The sequence below is a fragment of the Salvelinus fontinalis genome, chromosome 1, assembly GCF_029448725.1.
Source record: "Salvelinus fontinalis isolate EN_2023a chromosome 1, ASM2944872v1, whole genome shotgun sequence".
NCBI classification, from domain to species: domain Eukaryota; kingdom Metazoa; phylum Chordata; class Actinopteri; order Salmoniformes; family Salmonidae; genus Salvelinus; species Salvelinus fontinalis.
In genome coordinates, this window is record NC_074665.1 from 24,371,285 (window position 1) to 24,387,372 (window position 16,088).

A 16,088-nucleotide genomic window follows, 5' to 3' on the forward strand; every position below is an offset into this window, starting at 1 on the left:
GGCCACTCGCTAACCACACGTAACCCTCCAGTCCACTCCTAGCCACCCTAATTCGAGATCTGATAGGCATTTGTCCTAATGGGCCTGCGCACCCTTTACCAGAGGCCCAATGGAGTCATCTTCATTTCAGATCAGAGAGAGAGAGAGAGAGGCCCTGACGGAAGCCAACAGACGATGAACGTCAGCGGGCACGACGGACACTGGCACAGAGACTTGGCACGGCTGCCTACCTGTTTGAGGCCAGTTTGCACTCCTCCAGTCTGTGGAGCTGCCCTCTACCATCTCTTCTCCCAGTCCTCCCAGCTCAGGTGCTGTGGCCCAGTCCAGCCTACACTGGGAAGAAACACAAAGAGTGGCGGAGAGTAGTTCATCATCCTGCAAAAGACTGTTCATTTGAATGAGTTATACTTTAATATTCAGCAATGTTCATTCCATGACGGGGGATATCCTACAAAGACATTACCACACAAAAACAATGATGATGACATAAGGATATGCTGTGATGCTGTGTTAGCACCCTTGTTATGGTAAAGGTCAACGTGTGTAGTAAACAGTGGTGTGGTGATTAAACATCATGGTAGTAGAAGCATAGCGCTGGGAGGTAGAGAGGGAGGAGAGGAGGGATGTGAGAGGGCAGATAGAGCGGGGGGGCTGAATTCCCACTCCCAATCGGAGTGTAATCAGGGCACTGTCCTCCTCGACACACACACCCTCCCCCACAGTGCCTCGCCGTCTACCCATAACCCCTGCGTGGGGCTGTGGGCTTCCCCTGACCCACTTAAACACATCTGGATCAGCTGCACTTACCTCCTCACACTCACCCACACCCACATACACACGCTTATGCATACAAATGCTTATCCGTACAGGACCAAAACACAAATTCACACACAGGAAACAGGAACATGCAGTAAAAGCACACACAGACAGTACAAGGCCACATACAGACATTCAAAGACACACAACACATATAAAGTGTTGTCACAAGAAGACGATTCCATTCATAATTGACTCTAGTTCATTCAAGATGAAGACAGTGCCTCATGTAGCGGCAACAAACTATCTGTGATTAGGATGGAAGTTGACCGCATCCCTGTAGCATTTTTCAAAGGCTTTGTTTCAATGGCAGAGCTCCAGAAAAAGCCGAAACACACAGCATATGTAAAGAATACTGTGTAAAGTAGATACCTTTGAGAGCCAAAGGTTGTTTTGGTAGTGTTCTGAATGGATGTTAACTGGTGGGTTTGAAGCACAGAGGGGCCTACACAGAGGCAGGAGGCATGAAAGGGCACATGAAGAGAACGATTAGGCATTTGAAACAGGGGAATACTATCGCCGGTATATCGCTTCCAAAAAAGAGAAACCTTTGAAGTATGTTTAAGGCAAGGGAGCAAAAGGTGTGTGTTTAAAGCAATAATGAGTTGACTTGTTAGGATGTGTGTGTGTGTGTGTGTGTGTGTGTGTGTGTGTGTGTGTGTGTGTGTGTGTGTGTGTGTGTGTGTGTGTGTGTGTGTGTGTGTGTGTGTGTGTGTGTGTGTGTGTGTGTGTGTGTGTGTGTGTGTGTGTGTCTGCATGTATATGTTGAAGTCCCTCTTGCCTAACTAAACATACAAAATACAAAACCCAGGTAAATGACATGGCGTCCTCTGCATATGCCCAGTGGCTCTCATTTTTCTTCACAGACTGAGTTCAGAGGGCAAGTTAGACCTGCATATGCTGGACCCCACAGCCAGCCACCTACACACACACACACACGATTAGCCTGTGGCTACAGCATTCAAAGAGGTGTGATACTGAAATCCAGAGGCAGAGGGAAGAGTGGGGTTTGCAGGGTCCATGGCAGGGTATTGATCAAGGTTAGTTTAGTGGGAAACGGATCCCTCCCAACAGGGCTGTGCCTGGGGGGCATAAGAGCAACACTCCACTAGGTGTGTGTGTGTGTGTGCTTGCGTGTGTGTGTGTGTGTGTGTGTGTGTGTGTGTGTGTGTGTGTGTGTGTGTGTGTGTGTGTGTGTGTGTGTGTGTGTGTGTGTGTGTGTGTGTGTGTGTGTGCACGTGTCAATGTAATACATCTACATATCGCTAACCATATGTCTGTGCCTGTGTGCATGTGGCAACGTGTTCGCGCTTCTGTGTGTGTTTCTTGTGTAAGTGTATTTCTACGTGTGTGTGAATACCATGGCTTAAGGATATCTGCTAGTAACTCCAGTCGGTGTCTATTAGATTGAAATAACACTGCTAAAAATGGAAATATCACAGGCTGAGGCAGGTTGGTGGGGTGGACTGATAAAGAGAGAGAACACAGTATACTGTAACATCATGGCAACTGTAATGAGCAGGCAGCTCAGTCATAATTAAGGAGAGGAGACGAGGAAAGAAGGATTTCAAAGACTATTGTTGGCCTGTAGCGCTGTAGTGCTATGAGTAGACTGCGTTGGTCAGGTGTGAGTTATAAAGGGAGAGAAGGAGAATTTACACTCTACTTCATTGAGGAAGTGGGACCACTCAGGGACTTCATGTGTTCTGCAAAACTCAACTCAGCAATGCCAAGTCTGTCTGCTGCATGAATCTCTCTCTTTCCCTATCTTTCTCAAAATAAAAGTATTTATGTCTCTCTCAAATATACGAGCGCACACACACAACACACACCACACACCACCTAGCAGAAACACAGATGTGTAAAAACCTGTCTGCTACACCACTCTGAGCTCATGGGCCAGGAAGAAAATGACCTTCACATTGAAAGTTCCAGTACACACAGGAATACAGTCCTTCTATCAATGAGAGAGGCGAGAGGGAAAGGGGATTGAACAGGCCTCACATATAAACTCGTACACATACAGCAGGCCCGCAGGAATCATGGATATTTGTGTGGTCTTTTTTTCATTTTGCATAAAATAGTAGTGGGCCGTCAAAAGCAAAAAAGCAGGTAGCCACGTGATGTTTACATTTACATTTAAGTCATTCTCTCTCCTTTACTCTGTACATCCATCTCTCTTCTCTCTCCCTCTCTCTGGTCAATCTAATGGATGGTGAATTCCCTGCTTACTCATGCATACCGCTGGTAAATTGTCCTTCTCAGATCGCAGCCCTGCTGCCGTGTGATTTGTGAAAGACGGAGAACGTCGGAGCGACAGGGAGAGTCTCCGGCTCATATTGGATATAGACAAACTAGTCCAAAAGGTGCATTTGAAGAAAATTATATATTTGATGGCTCACAAGCCGGCAGGGCTGGGTGTCCGTGTATGCCTGGGAGAGAGAACGAGACAGACAGAGAGACAGAGAGACAGAGAGAGAGAGAACGAGACAGACAGAGAGACAGAGAGACAGAGAGACAGAGACAGAGACAGAGACAGAGACAGAGACAGAGACAGAGAGACAGAGAGACAGAGAGACAGAGAGAGAGAGAGAGAGAGAGAGAGAGAGAGAGAGAGAGAGAGAGAGAGAGAGAGAGAGAGAGAGAGAGAGAGAGAGAGAGAGAGAGAGAGAGAGAGAGAGAGAGAGAGAGAGAGAGAGAGAGAGAGAGAGAGAGAGAGATTATAGAAAAGTGAGAGCTGTGACCTTGGTATGAGATGCCTTTCTCAGGTTATTGTATGCATGTGTGTGCAAGTGTTTTTGTCATGGTACTACCGATCGGGTATAGAAGAAAAAATACAAACATCCTTCACCTACAGAAGCCCACTATTCTACTCCCAGATGTATAATAGCAGCTCCCTGCTTTTTGCTGGTTTACTGATCCCTTGTCAAACAAACTACACCACACTGTCCAGCTAGTCCCCTGCATGTCATTTGGGTCTGCAATAGGATCCAGAGCACAAAAAAGGAGGAACCGAGATGGAACCCAGATAGAATATTAAATGTTGGATGTATTGTGGGAGAATTCAATCTCAGGTCACTGCAAGCCGTTGTTTTACTTCTGTATGTCTATATCTAGAGAAGAGCGCTGGTTCTTCAAGGTATTAACAGCTTAGAGCGCCCCCCGTTGGTTGTGGGATATCTTCACAGTGTTAGAGCGAATCGGTTGTAGATTATTATTGCCTGGCCCCCAAGATCAGGCATAATAGCCGAACCCATCGGATAGCTGTGAGTGAGAGCAATTAGCAAGTGCTCTTAAGAGAGCTTCTAGAGCTGTTAATGACTGGAGCTACGGGGGGAAACACTCAGCTCTGCTAGCAGTCTAGAATAACAATGAGACAGGATTACACCGAAAAATGCAGTCTGGTTTATCAGCTTCTAACCTGTTGAATGATGGAAGAAAGCTCCTAGGTAACAGTGACTGTGAGGAAAGAACAGTGCAAACATACACACAGTAACATACACCCCCAATGGATCACAATCAAATGCAGAACACACCCACACAAGCAGAAGCACATCATTTTATCCTGTGTCTGTCTCTCTCCAACACACCCGAATATAAACAAAAACATGCACACATACACACAGGGACAAAACACACACACACACACACACACACGTTCACAAAAGAACATGGCTGCACAGTAAAGCTTTCATAAATGAGCCTACTTTAAGGCAAGACGCAAGCTATTAGCCCTTCAAAAAAGAACAAATAAAAAGAAAAGCGAGGAGGGAGAGAAAGGCACAGGCTAATTCAGAACACTAGGTGCAGAATGTGCCAAGTCTGCCTTCCCCTTTCAAAGGAACGGCCGCTGCAGCTTTCCAGCCATAAACATCTAGCGGGGAGGTCTGCTTAGGGCCTAGCCACATTAAACATGCTTATTTATAAAGGAATTTTGGCACAAGGACCCAACTTCTCTTTTTTTCCTTTCTTCTCTTGCTCAACCCTGCCTACTTCAAATGTCCTGATCTTTAATCTGGGGGCCAGAGTATGCTAGACAGATTAGGACAGCAGCTACTGACAAGGTTGTTAAATCTCTGCTGGCTGACAAACCTGGCACCGGAGATGCTTAGGAACGATCCTCCAAAGGGCTGCACAGAGGAAGAGTAATGGGGGAAGAGCCGAGAGAGAAGTCACAGTGTCTGGAACGAGAGACCAGCGTTGGGACCTCTTTAATGGGCCCAATCATGTAAAATGCCTGAGGAAAATCTTGGGATCCACAACGGACTCAGTGTGCCGGTTTGGAATGCCATGTTTTCCATGTAGGATAGCAATGTATTGGATAGGAGGTAGGAATGCAGACGAGAGTGTGGCACTAATATAAGTGTTGAAGTGTGTGTGTGTGCATGCGTGCGTGTGTGTGTGTGTGTGTGTGTGTGCGTGTGCGTGTGCGTGTGCGTGTGCGTGTGCGTGTGTGTGTGTGTGTGCGTGTGTGTGTGTGTGTGTGTGTTTGAGAGGGTGGGTGTTAACAGTATGTGCTCCAAGGGGAGTCTCGGAGCCGATGGTTCTCAGTGTGAAAGTGTTGATTTCATAACACTTCAGAGCCACGGTTCCAAACTGTCAAACCACACAGCACCAGTCACAATAGACACAGTACATGCATACACAATATGGTGCCCATATGCCTGTGATGACATCCAGATGAGTGGCTTCCAGAGCAACTACTGGAACTGCAATGTTGATCCATTTTGGACCAGCCCCTGAGAGAATATAATCTGAGGATTCATTTTGGATCAACCCCTGAGAGAATAGAATCTGAGGAGGATTCATTTTGGATCAGCCCCTGAGGGAATAGAATCTGAGGAGGATTCATTTTGGATCAGCCCCTGAGGGAATAGAATCTGAGGAGGATTCATTTTGGATCAACCCCTGAGAGAATAGAATCTGAGGAGGATTCATTTTGGATCAACCCCTGAGGGAATAGAATCTGAGGAGGATTCATTTTGGATCAACCCCTGAGAGAATAGAATCTGAGGAGGATTCATTTTGGAACAACCCCTGAGAGAATAGAATCTGAGGAGGATTCATTTTGGATCAGCTCCTGAGGGAATAGAATCTGACGAGGATTCATTTTGGATCAGCCCCTGAGAGAACAGAATCTGAGGAGGATTCATTTTCAACCAGCCCCTTGGAGAACAGAATCTGACGAGGATTCAATTTGGATCTGCGATTTCAGTCAGACTGCAGGGACTGATACAGAAAACGAAACAAAGATCTGTGAGCCTCCTCTGTGCCTTCCTTCCAGGTTGCCCAACCCTCACCAGTGGTAGATTAGACTGCTTAGCGCTCACTGCAGACTAGCTAATCGCTAGGGGTGTGGGGGTGCTCTCATCCCCCACTCCCTTTTCCTCCTCGACCCCCGATCCCACCCCCACATTGCCCGCAGGGCATCATCACAGTGACAGCGGTGACAGTAATCTTGCGGTAACAGTTTGGATGCGTTGTCATTAAGCCGCCACCATGACACTGAGATGATTGCCCTGAAGAGGATGGCCGTAATGCAGGAGCCAGCCAGCCAGGTGGAGAGAAACCATCCCGGGCTAAAAATACTATCACACAATACATCTCCTAATTGGTTTATGCAGTGCAATGCTGTAGCCGCAGCCCCTATCACATTAACAGCCAAATGACAGACAATGGGCTGTGATGGGTAGAGAGGTGGATGATGGTGGTGCGTCATTCCAGAACACTGTTCCAAGCACTCTAAGTCATGATTTAACCAACCCCCTAACATATTATGAGTTATCATCACTTCCTGATTGACTAGGTACAGTACAGGTGCTAGACATATGTCTATGCTAAAGACACTGAAGTGCAATGCCTCTGCGCATGTGTCAGAAACAAAAGTTAAGGATATGGACAACAGAAGTGAGCTAGATTTAAGAACACTGTCTCGAGTTCTGTGCCCTACATCTCCATAAATCCTAATACTGAGTCATTCTGTGTGAAGGAGAGGGAGAGAAAAAAAGAAGAGAATAAATGCATTTTCTCTCCCTCTCCTTCCCCTCAGTGTGTCGTGTGTGGCCTGACAGGGGAGCAGATGGTGGTTTAAGCAGAGAATTCATGAGCGCCACAATCTTAATGTTGCAGAAAGAAACGAAAAGGACTTGCATCAAACCAACAGACAAACGCACTTGCTAATATTAATGCACTCCTCATTCATCCAATGTGCTTCCTAATTGCTTTTCTGTACACAGTAATGTGGCACCTGCTGCTCAACTCCGGCTCACGCGTCAGGAGAGGATAGCGAGAGGGAGGATGGAGGGAGAGAGGATACAGATCTACAACTCAGCAGCTCTCTCTCTCTCTCTGGTGACGGATGCACGGCTGTGGATCACGTGCTGGACCTGTCAACGTTCCTAATTAAAATTGTATACTTACAGCAGGAAGGAGAGGGGACACCACAGGAAAAAAGGAAAACACTCAGTAAACAGTCAGTTTTACGAGTCAGACAAATAGGGGGAGGAAGAGGAAGAGTGAAAGGAAGAGAGAGTAGGAGGGAGGCTTCTCCGGAATCAGCCCCGTCTCACACTAGACCTTGTTGCTTCATGGAGACAGAATTCGAAACAGGACACATTTAAAGTAATTTTCCAGTGAGACTCTCACTTGTCGAGAGGAGTACTATTGGCCATGCAACGTCACAGAACTCACAGTTGCATTATTGTTTTGGGATATGACCTTCCATGCCCAAACTCAAAATAAAATGTATTACGATCAACAAAAAGACAAAAAACGCATTCACGTACAGTACCAGTCAAAAGTTTGGACACACCTACTCATTCAAGTGTTTGTCTTTTTTTTATTACTATTTTCGACATTGTAAAATAATAGTGAAGACATCAAAACTATGAAATAACACATATGGAATCATGTGTTAAAGAAAAAAGTGTTAAACAAATCAAAATGTATTTGAGATTTGAGATTCTTCAAAGCAGCCACCCTTTGCCTTGATGACAGCTTTGCACACTCTTGGCATTCTCTCAACCAGCTTCATGAGGTAGTCACCTGGAATGCATTTCAATTAACAGGTGTGCCTTGTTCAAAGTTCCTTTGTGGAATTTTTTTCTTTCTTAATGCGTTTGAGCCAATCAGTTGTGTTGTGACAAGGTAGGGGTGGTATACAGAAGATAGCCCTATTTGGTAAAATACCAAGTCAATATTATGGCAAGAAGAGCTCAAATAAGCAACGAGAAATGACAGTCCATCATTACTTGAAGAAATGAAGGTCAGTCAATTCGGAAAATTTCAAGATCTTTGAAAGTTTCTTCAAATGCAGTCGCAAAACATCAAGCGCTATGATGAAACTGGCTCTCATGAGGACCGCCAGAGGAAAGGAAGACCCAGAGTTACCTCTGCTGCAGAGGGTAAATTCATTAGAGTTACCAGCCTCGGATATCTGTAATTACCTGCACCTCAGATTGCAGCCCAAATAAATGCTTCACAGTGTTCAAGTAACAGACACATCTCAACATCAACTGTTCAGAGGAGACTGCGTGAATCAGGCCTTCAAGGTCAAATTGCTGCAAAGAAAGAACTACTAAAGGACACCAATTAGAAAAAGACACTTGTTTGGGGTAAGAAACACGAGCAATGGACATTAGACTGGTGGAAATCTGTCTTTTGGACTGATGAGTCCAAATTTTTGATTTTTGGTTCCAACCACCGTGTCTTTGCGAGAAGCACAGTAGGTGAACGGATGATCTCCGCATATGTGGTTCCAACCGTGAAGCACGGAGGAGGGGGTGTGATGGTGTGGGGATGCTTTGCCGGTGACACTGCCAGTGATTGAGTTAGAATTCAAGGCACAATTGAACTTTACTCGTGTGGTTTCCAAATATCTCTAACCATCGCCCCGGCGTGAGTTTTTTCATGCGTGTGTTGTCAGAATGCTCTCATTGTTCCAAAATGTGATTGTTACGCAACAGGACAGTTAACTGCGCCGCCCTCAAACCAAGGCCCTCTGCCTTCTAATTATCTATAGGCTGTTTCAACTTGTCAATTTAAAATTATTTTCTAACAAGTTTTATTTTCTAACAGCAGTTTGAATTGAGGTGTGTTCCGCCTCCTCGTTAATTCACATAAGAAGTAGCCCATTTCACTGTTGCGGACAATTTATGTTTGAGGCTTTACTGAGCAGAACAAACTTCTCTCTTCTACGAGAGCCCAAGCGCTTCCCTAGTGTTTCCCGAGATCAAGTCTGAAGACATTGCGCATCTCTAGTCAGAATAGGCCTTGCACCAATGTTTCCCCCCAGCACCTTATCTGGCTGGTGCCTGCATTATCCTCGTGGGGATTTTCCTTACAAATTGTACTTTGGACATGTGTGCGTTCCTATCAACGTAAGTGGGTTATTTTCTGTATATCGTGTTGTCCTTTCTGCTGTAGCACAACCTACATATATATGGATCATAATGTATTTACTGTTTTACTCACATGTTTTCTATCACTGGTGACAAATCATGCATTCCAATTCTTGCATAGATTGTAATGGACACATATGATGTGTGTAAAATACTTTTTTGAATGTCATACGGATTATGATGAGCTAATGCTATGTGTGGCGCCATGTTTGTCGTCATCATACAATGCATTCTGTTTGTCACATAAGCGTCTGTCAGACCAAAGATGTTATAACAAGGGATAGTTCACTCGACTGACTTATGGTGCTTTCAAGACAACTGTGAACTGTGAAAAAATACTAGGTACAAACATGACGTCAATGATTTTCAGGTTGGAAAGTCGGAGCTCTAGAAAGAGGCCCGAGTTCCTGAGTTGGAATTCTGAGTTGGATGACCGTTCAAAACGATTTTTCCCAGTCTGAGCTCGTTTTTATCCAAATCCCAGTTGTCTTGAATCCCAGTTGTCAGAAGTCTGAGATTTCCCAGTTCCCAGTTGTTTTGAACATGGCATCAGATTGCAACTTTGGTACCTCAGGGTTGACAGCTTAGACCCCCCTTTCCAGGGGTTTTATTTGTCCATAGAGTATAAACTTCTCTTGTGTTTGCCCCCCATTTATTGATAAATCCCCCATCATAGTAATATTTCCTGCATCCTATCCCCCCACGATACATTCCCCTATTTCTACACCACATTGACATGAAAACCACCCGCAAATGAAATGAGTCCCCCCAAATCCCCCTGAAATGGTTTCATCCCTGTTTAGCTGGTTAGGCTAGGCAGTAGGCTTGTATTTGGTGTGATGATCTATGAGGTGAACACATTTTATTTGCTTTGTGATTTTTCAAAAAGAGTAAATGACTTTTCAAGTCATGTACTCCAGTTCTTGTATACACTGTAACACGTACATCGACTATTTGTTATATGCTGAAAAGTGGCTAAACTAAGTTCATATTTTTCATCTTTTACAATAAACGGTTAAATTGAGGAATAAAGTTTAAGACCTTTATTTTCATCAGAACCTAAAAATATTCAGATGCTGTTCAGACATAAAACGCTGTTGAGACGCGTTTGTTGCATCATACTTTCTGTTGCTACTGTTCCAATCACAAACACGTGATCGTACGTGTCAAAGGGTTAACCAGCATGGCTCCCACAGCATTCGACAGCGATACGCCATCCCATCAATTGAGATGTTTGGGATGAGTTGGACCGCAGAGTGAAGGAAAAGCAGCCAACAAGTGCTCAGCATATGTGGGAACTCCTTCAAGACTGTTGGAAAAGCATTCCAGTCTACTACCTCATGAAGCTGGTTGAGAGAATGCCAAGAGTGTGCAAAGCTGTCATCAAGGCAAAGGGTGGCTGCTTTGAAGAATCGAAAATGTAAAATACATTTTTATTCGTTTAACATTTTTTTGGTTATTACATGATTCCATATGTGTTATTTCATTGTTTTGATGTCTTCACTATTACTCTACAATGTAGAAAATAGTAAAAAATAAAGACAAACCATTGAATGAGCAGGTGTGTCCAAACGTTTGACTGGTACTGTATGTACTGTAGAGTAGGTACAGTGAAGAAAGAAGTAAAGGCTTAGCCAAAAGTCATAAAAACACAAAGGCCATTATATGCCACCTTCAAAGCCTTACTCTGATGGCTGCAAGTGATTTTGCAGAAATGTTGGACCCCACTATAAAACTGGCATGCCTACAGCCACTTTTCATTTCTTAGTGTTGGCATGAATACACTGTCAGTTATATTGTTCATACAAGGTTTTATCACAAATTCATAATGACTTACTATGAGGTCAGAGATCTAAGTTTGGTCTAGAGATTAACGTGTACCTTCAGAGGGAAAATGTCCAACCTTGTCTTCAGCAAACCACCCAATTCATCATTCTCTTTTACATTCTTGTTATTAATTGTAATACTCGGGGAATTTTGCAATTGATCACAACAAAATGTAATTGTTTGTAGAGTTCCACCTTGAGAGGACCCGTTTGGGACCAGCGGTACCCCCTATAGCCCTACCATTATCTGCAGACCAGCTGCTGTTAAATGCACTAAATTGTAATATAATGAGCATGTGAATTACAAGCAATTACAGAGTCAAATTGAATAAATCCTTAGAGCAATACATTGTCCTTTCTCTTTACATCATACTTGATTGATGCATATTTTATGGAGATAGTGCATATTATCTTGTATGGAGAAAAATAAAGTTAACTTCAATTTGTTGTTTGATGGATGCCTCAAAATATCCTTTGTATTATAGAGGGGCATAATGTTAACAGAATGAACATACCGTTTATAACATTAGTATCACTCAAAAGTCAGGATTTGTTGTTCCCTTCTGAGGAATGAATGAACATAATTGCCAATAAATAAATAAATAAATATATGTATATATAGCCATATAGCCATATATATCATATATGGCTATGAGTAGTACTTAACCTGTTGGGGATGGGGGCGCTGTTTAGACTATTTATGCTAATGTGGCTAATTTTTTAAACGGCTTCCCACAAAATCCTTGATCGTACAATATGCATATTATTATTATTATTGGATAGAAAACAGTCTATAGTTTCTATAGGAGTTGAAATTTTGTCTCTAAGTGGAACAGAGCCCATTCTACAGCAATTTCCCTGACATGGAGTCAGATTTGAGAAACGTTGGCCACTTTTCTGAAGTCATTTAAACGGGCACTGTCGTTGCTATGACTATACGGACACTTCTTACGTCTTCCCCTGGATGCCTTTACGTGATGACGATTCCAACGGGCTCGATTGCTCGTTCACAGGCACTACAAATGAAAAAAACCTTTAGCTAGCAAGTCTTTTCTTGCTGCGTAACGCGCGTGGAAGACACCGACCCTCTCCTGTTCCAAGCATTAGTTTAGCCTGTTATATTTCTCCGGTCATCTTTTCACTCGTTATAGGAGTTACAAACATCACAAAGTAGTTAATTTAAAGCGTTTTATAGCAATTTATATCCGTTTAGTGCGATTTTGGGACATTTATTTTTGCAACGATGTGAAAAGTTGGGAACGCTTTTCAGTTCATCCCGAACGTAGTTGACATTTCCACATGGCAAGAGGACAGCTTTCCACCAAAAGACGATTTCTCCCAAGAAAGGATCCTTTGCCCAAGATACTGATGGAAGAACAGCTCAAGGTAGGACATTTTTATTATGATAAATCGTGTTTCTGTCGAAACATTTTAGTGGCTTAGGACGCCATGTTTTTTGACGTAGCTTCGCTTGGCGCAAACTGTATTGAAAAGTAAGGATAAATTAAAAAATGTAATAACGCAATTGTATTAAGAATTAAATTGTCTATCAATCCCTGTCCACCCTATATTTTTTAGTCACGTTTATGAGTATTTATGTATAAGAGTAGATCACTGTCTAAGTGGCGCAAGGACGTTTTCTTTACCAGCTTGTCTACATTTCACATTGTCTAACCATGATTTTGGTGGCTAAATATAAACATTTTCGATCAAACTGTATATGCATGTTGTAATGTGATGTTACAGGAGTGTCATCGGAAGAATTCTGAGAAGGTTAGTGAAAAAATTAATATCTTTTGGCGATGTTGACTTTTATCGCTCACTTTGGCTAGAATCAATGCTGGGCTGCTATGTGCTATGTGCTACGCTAATATAACGATTTATTGTGTTTTCGCTGTAAGACACTTAGAAAATCTGAAATATTGTCTGTATTCACAGGATCTGTGTCTTTCGATTCGTGTATGCTGTGTATTTTTACGAAATGTTTGATGATTAGTAGTTAGGTAAACACGTTGCTCATTGTAATTATTCTAGTCCATTTGTGATGGTGGGTGCAATTGTAAACTATGCCATATACCTGAAATATGCACTTTTTTCTAACAAAACCTATCCCATACCATAAATATGTTATCAGACTGTCATCTAATGAGTTTTTTTGTTGGTTAGGGGCTATAAATATCTTAGTTTAGCCGAATTGGTGATGGCTACTGGTGTTGGTGGACAAATAAAAGATGGTGGAATATGCTAATGTGTTTTTAGGTAATAGATGTACATCTTTACATATTGTGTCTTCCCTGTAAAACATTTTAAAAATCGGAAATGTTGACTGGATTCATAAGATCTGTGTCTTTCATTAGCTGTATTGGACTTTAATGTGTGAAAGTTAAATATTTTAAAAAAATATTTTTTTTGAATTTCGCGGCACTGGTTTTTCAGTGGGGGGGGGGGGGGGGTGTGCCGCTAGCGCCACGCTGATCCTAGACAGGTTAAAAAACACTGCAAAATAAATCTGTGATTTATAACTCCACCAATTAACAACTTCATAGGGGTGTACCCCAAACATAATTCAAATCAATTAAATATATGATGCAGCATAATTATTCTAAATTTTGAAAATGAAAAAGGATGACAATCAATAAGAACGAAAATAAAATCATGCAATATCAATCATAATCAGAAGTGATTTAAATACAGCTGATGGTTGAGGGCTTTAATAAAATGTGTATTATAATAAATACGAGTAATTTCACCGAATTTTCTAAATTGCTCATGTAAATTAACACCACCCACATAAGAATGAAGTGCTTATCATCATTTTCAATGTTCCAGATTTTCATGAACATGTTTGTATAAAGTAATAACTATATAATGTCAAACCTTTGTTTTATGAAATCAAGGAATTATCTAAAGCAGTAGTATAGAAGTAGCTATGATTTGCAGTGACATGAATGAAGCCATTGAAAAACTGAAGATTAGCCCCCAAAACTCCACGGAGTGATTGCCACACACACACACACACACACACACACACACACACACACACACACACACACACACACACATACAAAATAGAAGATTCTCATTGACGTTTTTGTATCAAGTAATTACTGTATAATGTCATACCTTTGTTTTTATCAAATCAAGGATTTACCTAAAGCACTAGACTAAAGGTAGCTATGATTTGCTCAATGAAAATAGAGACGGTTGTTGTTACTCCAGGCAACAGAGATTACGGAATATGTTTAGGTTTGAATTACAAAGTTTTAGAGACCGTGTTGTAGTCTAGCTGTTAGTCAAACTGTGCAAAATAAACAGTGCTCAATGTTACATTTTGACATAATTCCAAGATTTTGGTTAAATGTAGGAATTAGGATTAAATGTAGGCATTCATTCAGACTGGTTAAGGTCAGGGTTTGGATTAGGGTTAAAACTCAAAGAAAATCACAAAAAGAGTGTCTAGAACTGGGATTGAACCCGCAAAGTTCTGAGACGCGAGCCTACTATACGGTAATAGGAACTCACATTGCCCCTAGTTGACGGTTGGCAATTGCCATGGAAATAAAAGGCCAAACCATCCCTTAACTCTACCCTTCTAAAACCTTGTGAAAGTGACGTCATGTCATATCCCATGTGACGGGTCTTTTGAATGTGCTTCAAGATTATATCATCAAATTCATGAAAATACAGTCATTGAATATACACTGCTCAAAAAAATAAAGGGAACACTTAACCTGTTGGGGATGGGGGCGCTGTTTAGACTATTTATGCTAATGTGGCTAATTTTTTAAACGGCTTCCCACAAAATCCTTGATCGTACAATATGCATATTATTATTATTATTGGATGGAAAACAGTCTATAGTTTCTATAGGAGTTGAAATTTTGTCTCTAAGTGGAACAGAGCCCATTCTACAGCAATTTCCCTGACATGGAGTCAGATTTGAGAAATGTTGGCCACTTTTCTGAAGTCAGTTAAAAGGGCACTGTCGTTGCTATGACTATACGGACACTTCTTACGTCTTCCCCTGGATGCCTTTACGTGATGACGATTCCAACGGGCTCGATTGCGCGTTCACAGGCCCTACAAATGAAAAAACTCTGAAGCTAGTCATTCTTTGGGAGCTGCGTAACGCGCGTGGAAGACACCGACCCTCTCCTGTTCCAAGCGTTAGTTTAGCCTGTTATATTTCTCCGGTCATCTTTTCACTCGTTATAGGAGTTACAAACATCACAAAGTAGTTAATTTAAAGCGTTTTATAGCAATTTATATCCGTTTAGTGCGATTTTGGGACATTTATTTTTGCAACGATGTGAAAAGTTGGGCACGCTTTTCAGTTCATCCCGAACGTAGTTGACATTTCCACATGGCAAGAGGACAGCTTTCCACCAAAAGACGATTTCTCCCAAGAAAGGATCCTTTGCCCAAGATACTGATGGAAGAACAGCTCAAGGTAGGACATTTTTATTATGATAAATCGTGTTTCTGTCGAAACATTTTAGTGGCTTAGGACGCCATGTTTTTTGACGTAGCTTCGCTTGGCGCAAACTGTATTGAAAAGTAAGGATAAATTAAAAAATGTAATAACGCAATTGTATTAAGAATTAAATTGTCTATCAATCCCTGTCCACCCTATATTTTTTAGTCACGTTTATGAGTATTTATGTATAAGAGTAGATCACTGTCTAAGTGGCGCAAGGACAAATTCTGACCAGCTGAGTTACATTTCACATTGTCTAACCATGATTTTGGTGGCTAAATATAAACATTTTCGATCAAACTGTATATGCATGTTGTAATGTGATGTTACAGGAGTGTCATCGGAAGAATTCTGAGAAGGTTAGTGAAAAAATTAATATCTTTTGGCGATGTTGACTTTTATCGCTCACTTTGGCTAGAATCAATGCTGGGCTGCTAATTGCTATGTGCTAAGCTAATATAACGATTTATTGTGTTTTCGCTGTAAGACACTTAGAAAATCTGAAATATTGTCTGTATTCACAGGATCTGTGTCTTTCGATTCGTGTATGCTGTGTATTTTTACGAAATG

General features: G+C 42.0%; 1 protein-coding gene across 6 annotated transcripts in view; it reads right to left on the bottom strand.

Annotated features, from left to right (window-relative positions):
- The window catches only part of LOC129850110 (uncharacterized), a 102,334-nt gene that overhangs the window by 61,664 nt on the left and 24,582 nt on the right, over positions 1-16,088 (bottom strand). For 4 of the 6 annotated variants that reach the window (XM_055916897.1, XM_055916735.1, XM_055916856.1 and 1 more), the window contains one exon: positions 231-333. In XM_055916897.1, coding sequence (XP_055772872.1) covers positions 231-282 — 52 coding nt within the window. In that variant the 5' untranslated portion in view covers positions 283-333. The remainder of the gene's footprint in view (positions 1-230; positions 334-16,088) is intronic. The other 2 variants (XM_055916821.1, XM_055916701.1) reach the window with 1 other exon arrangement.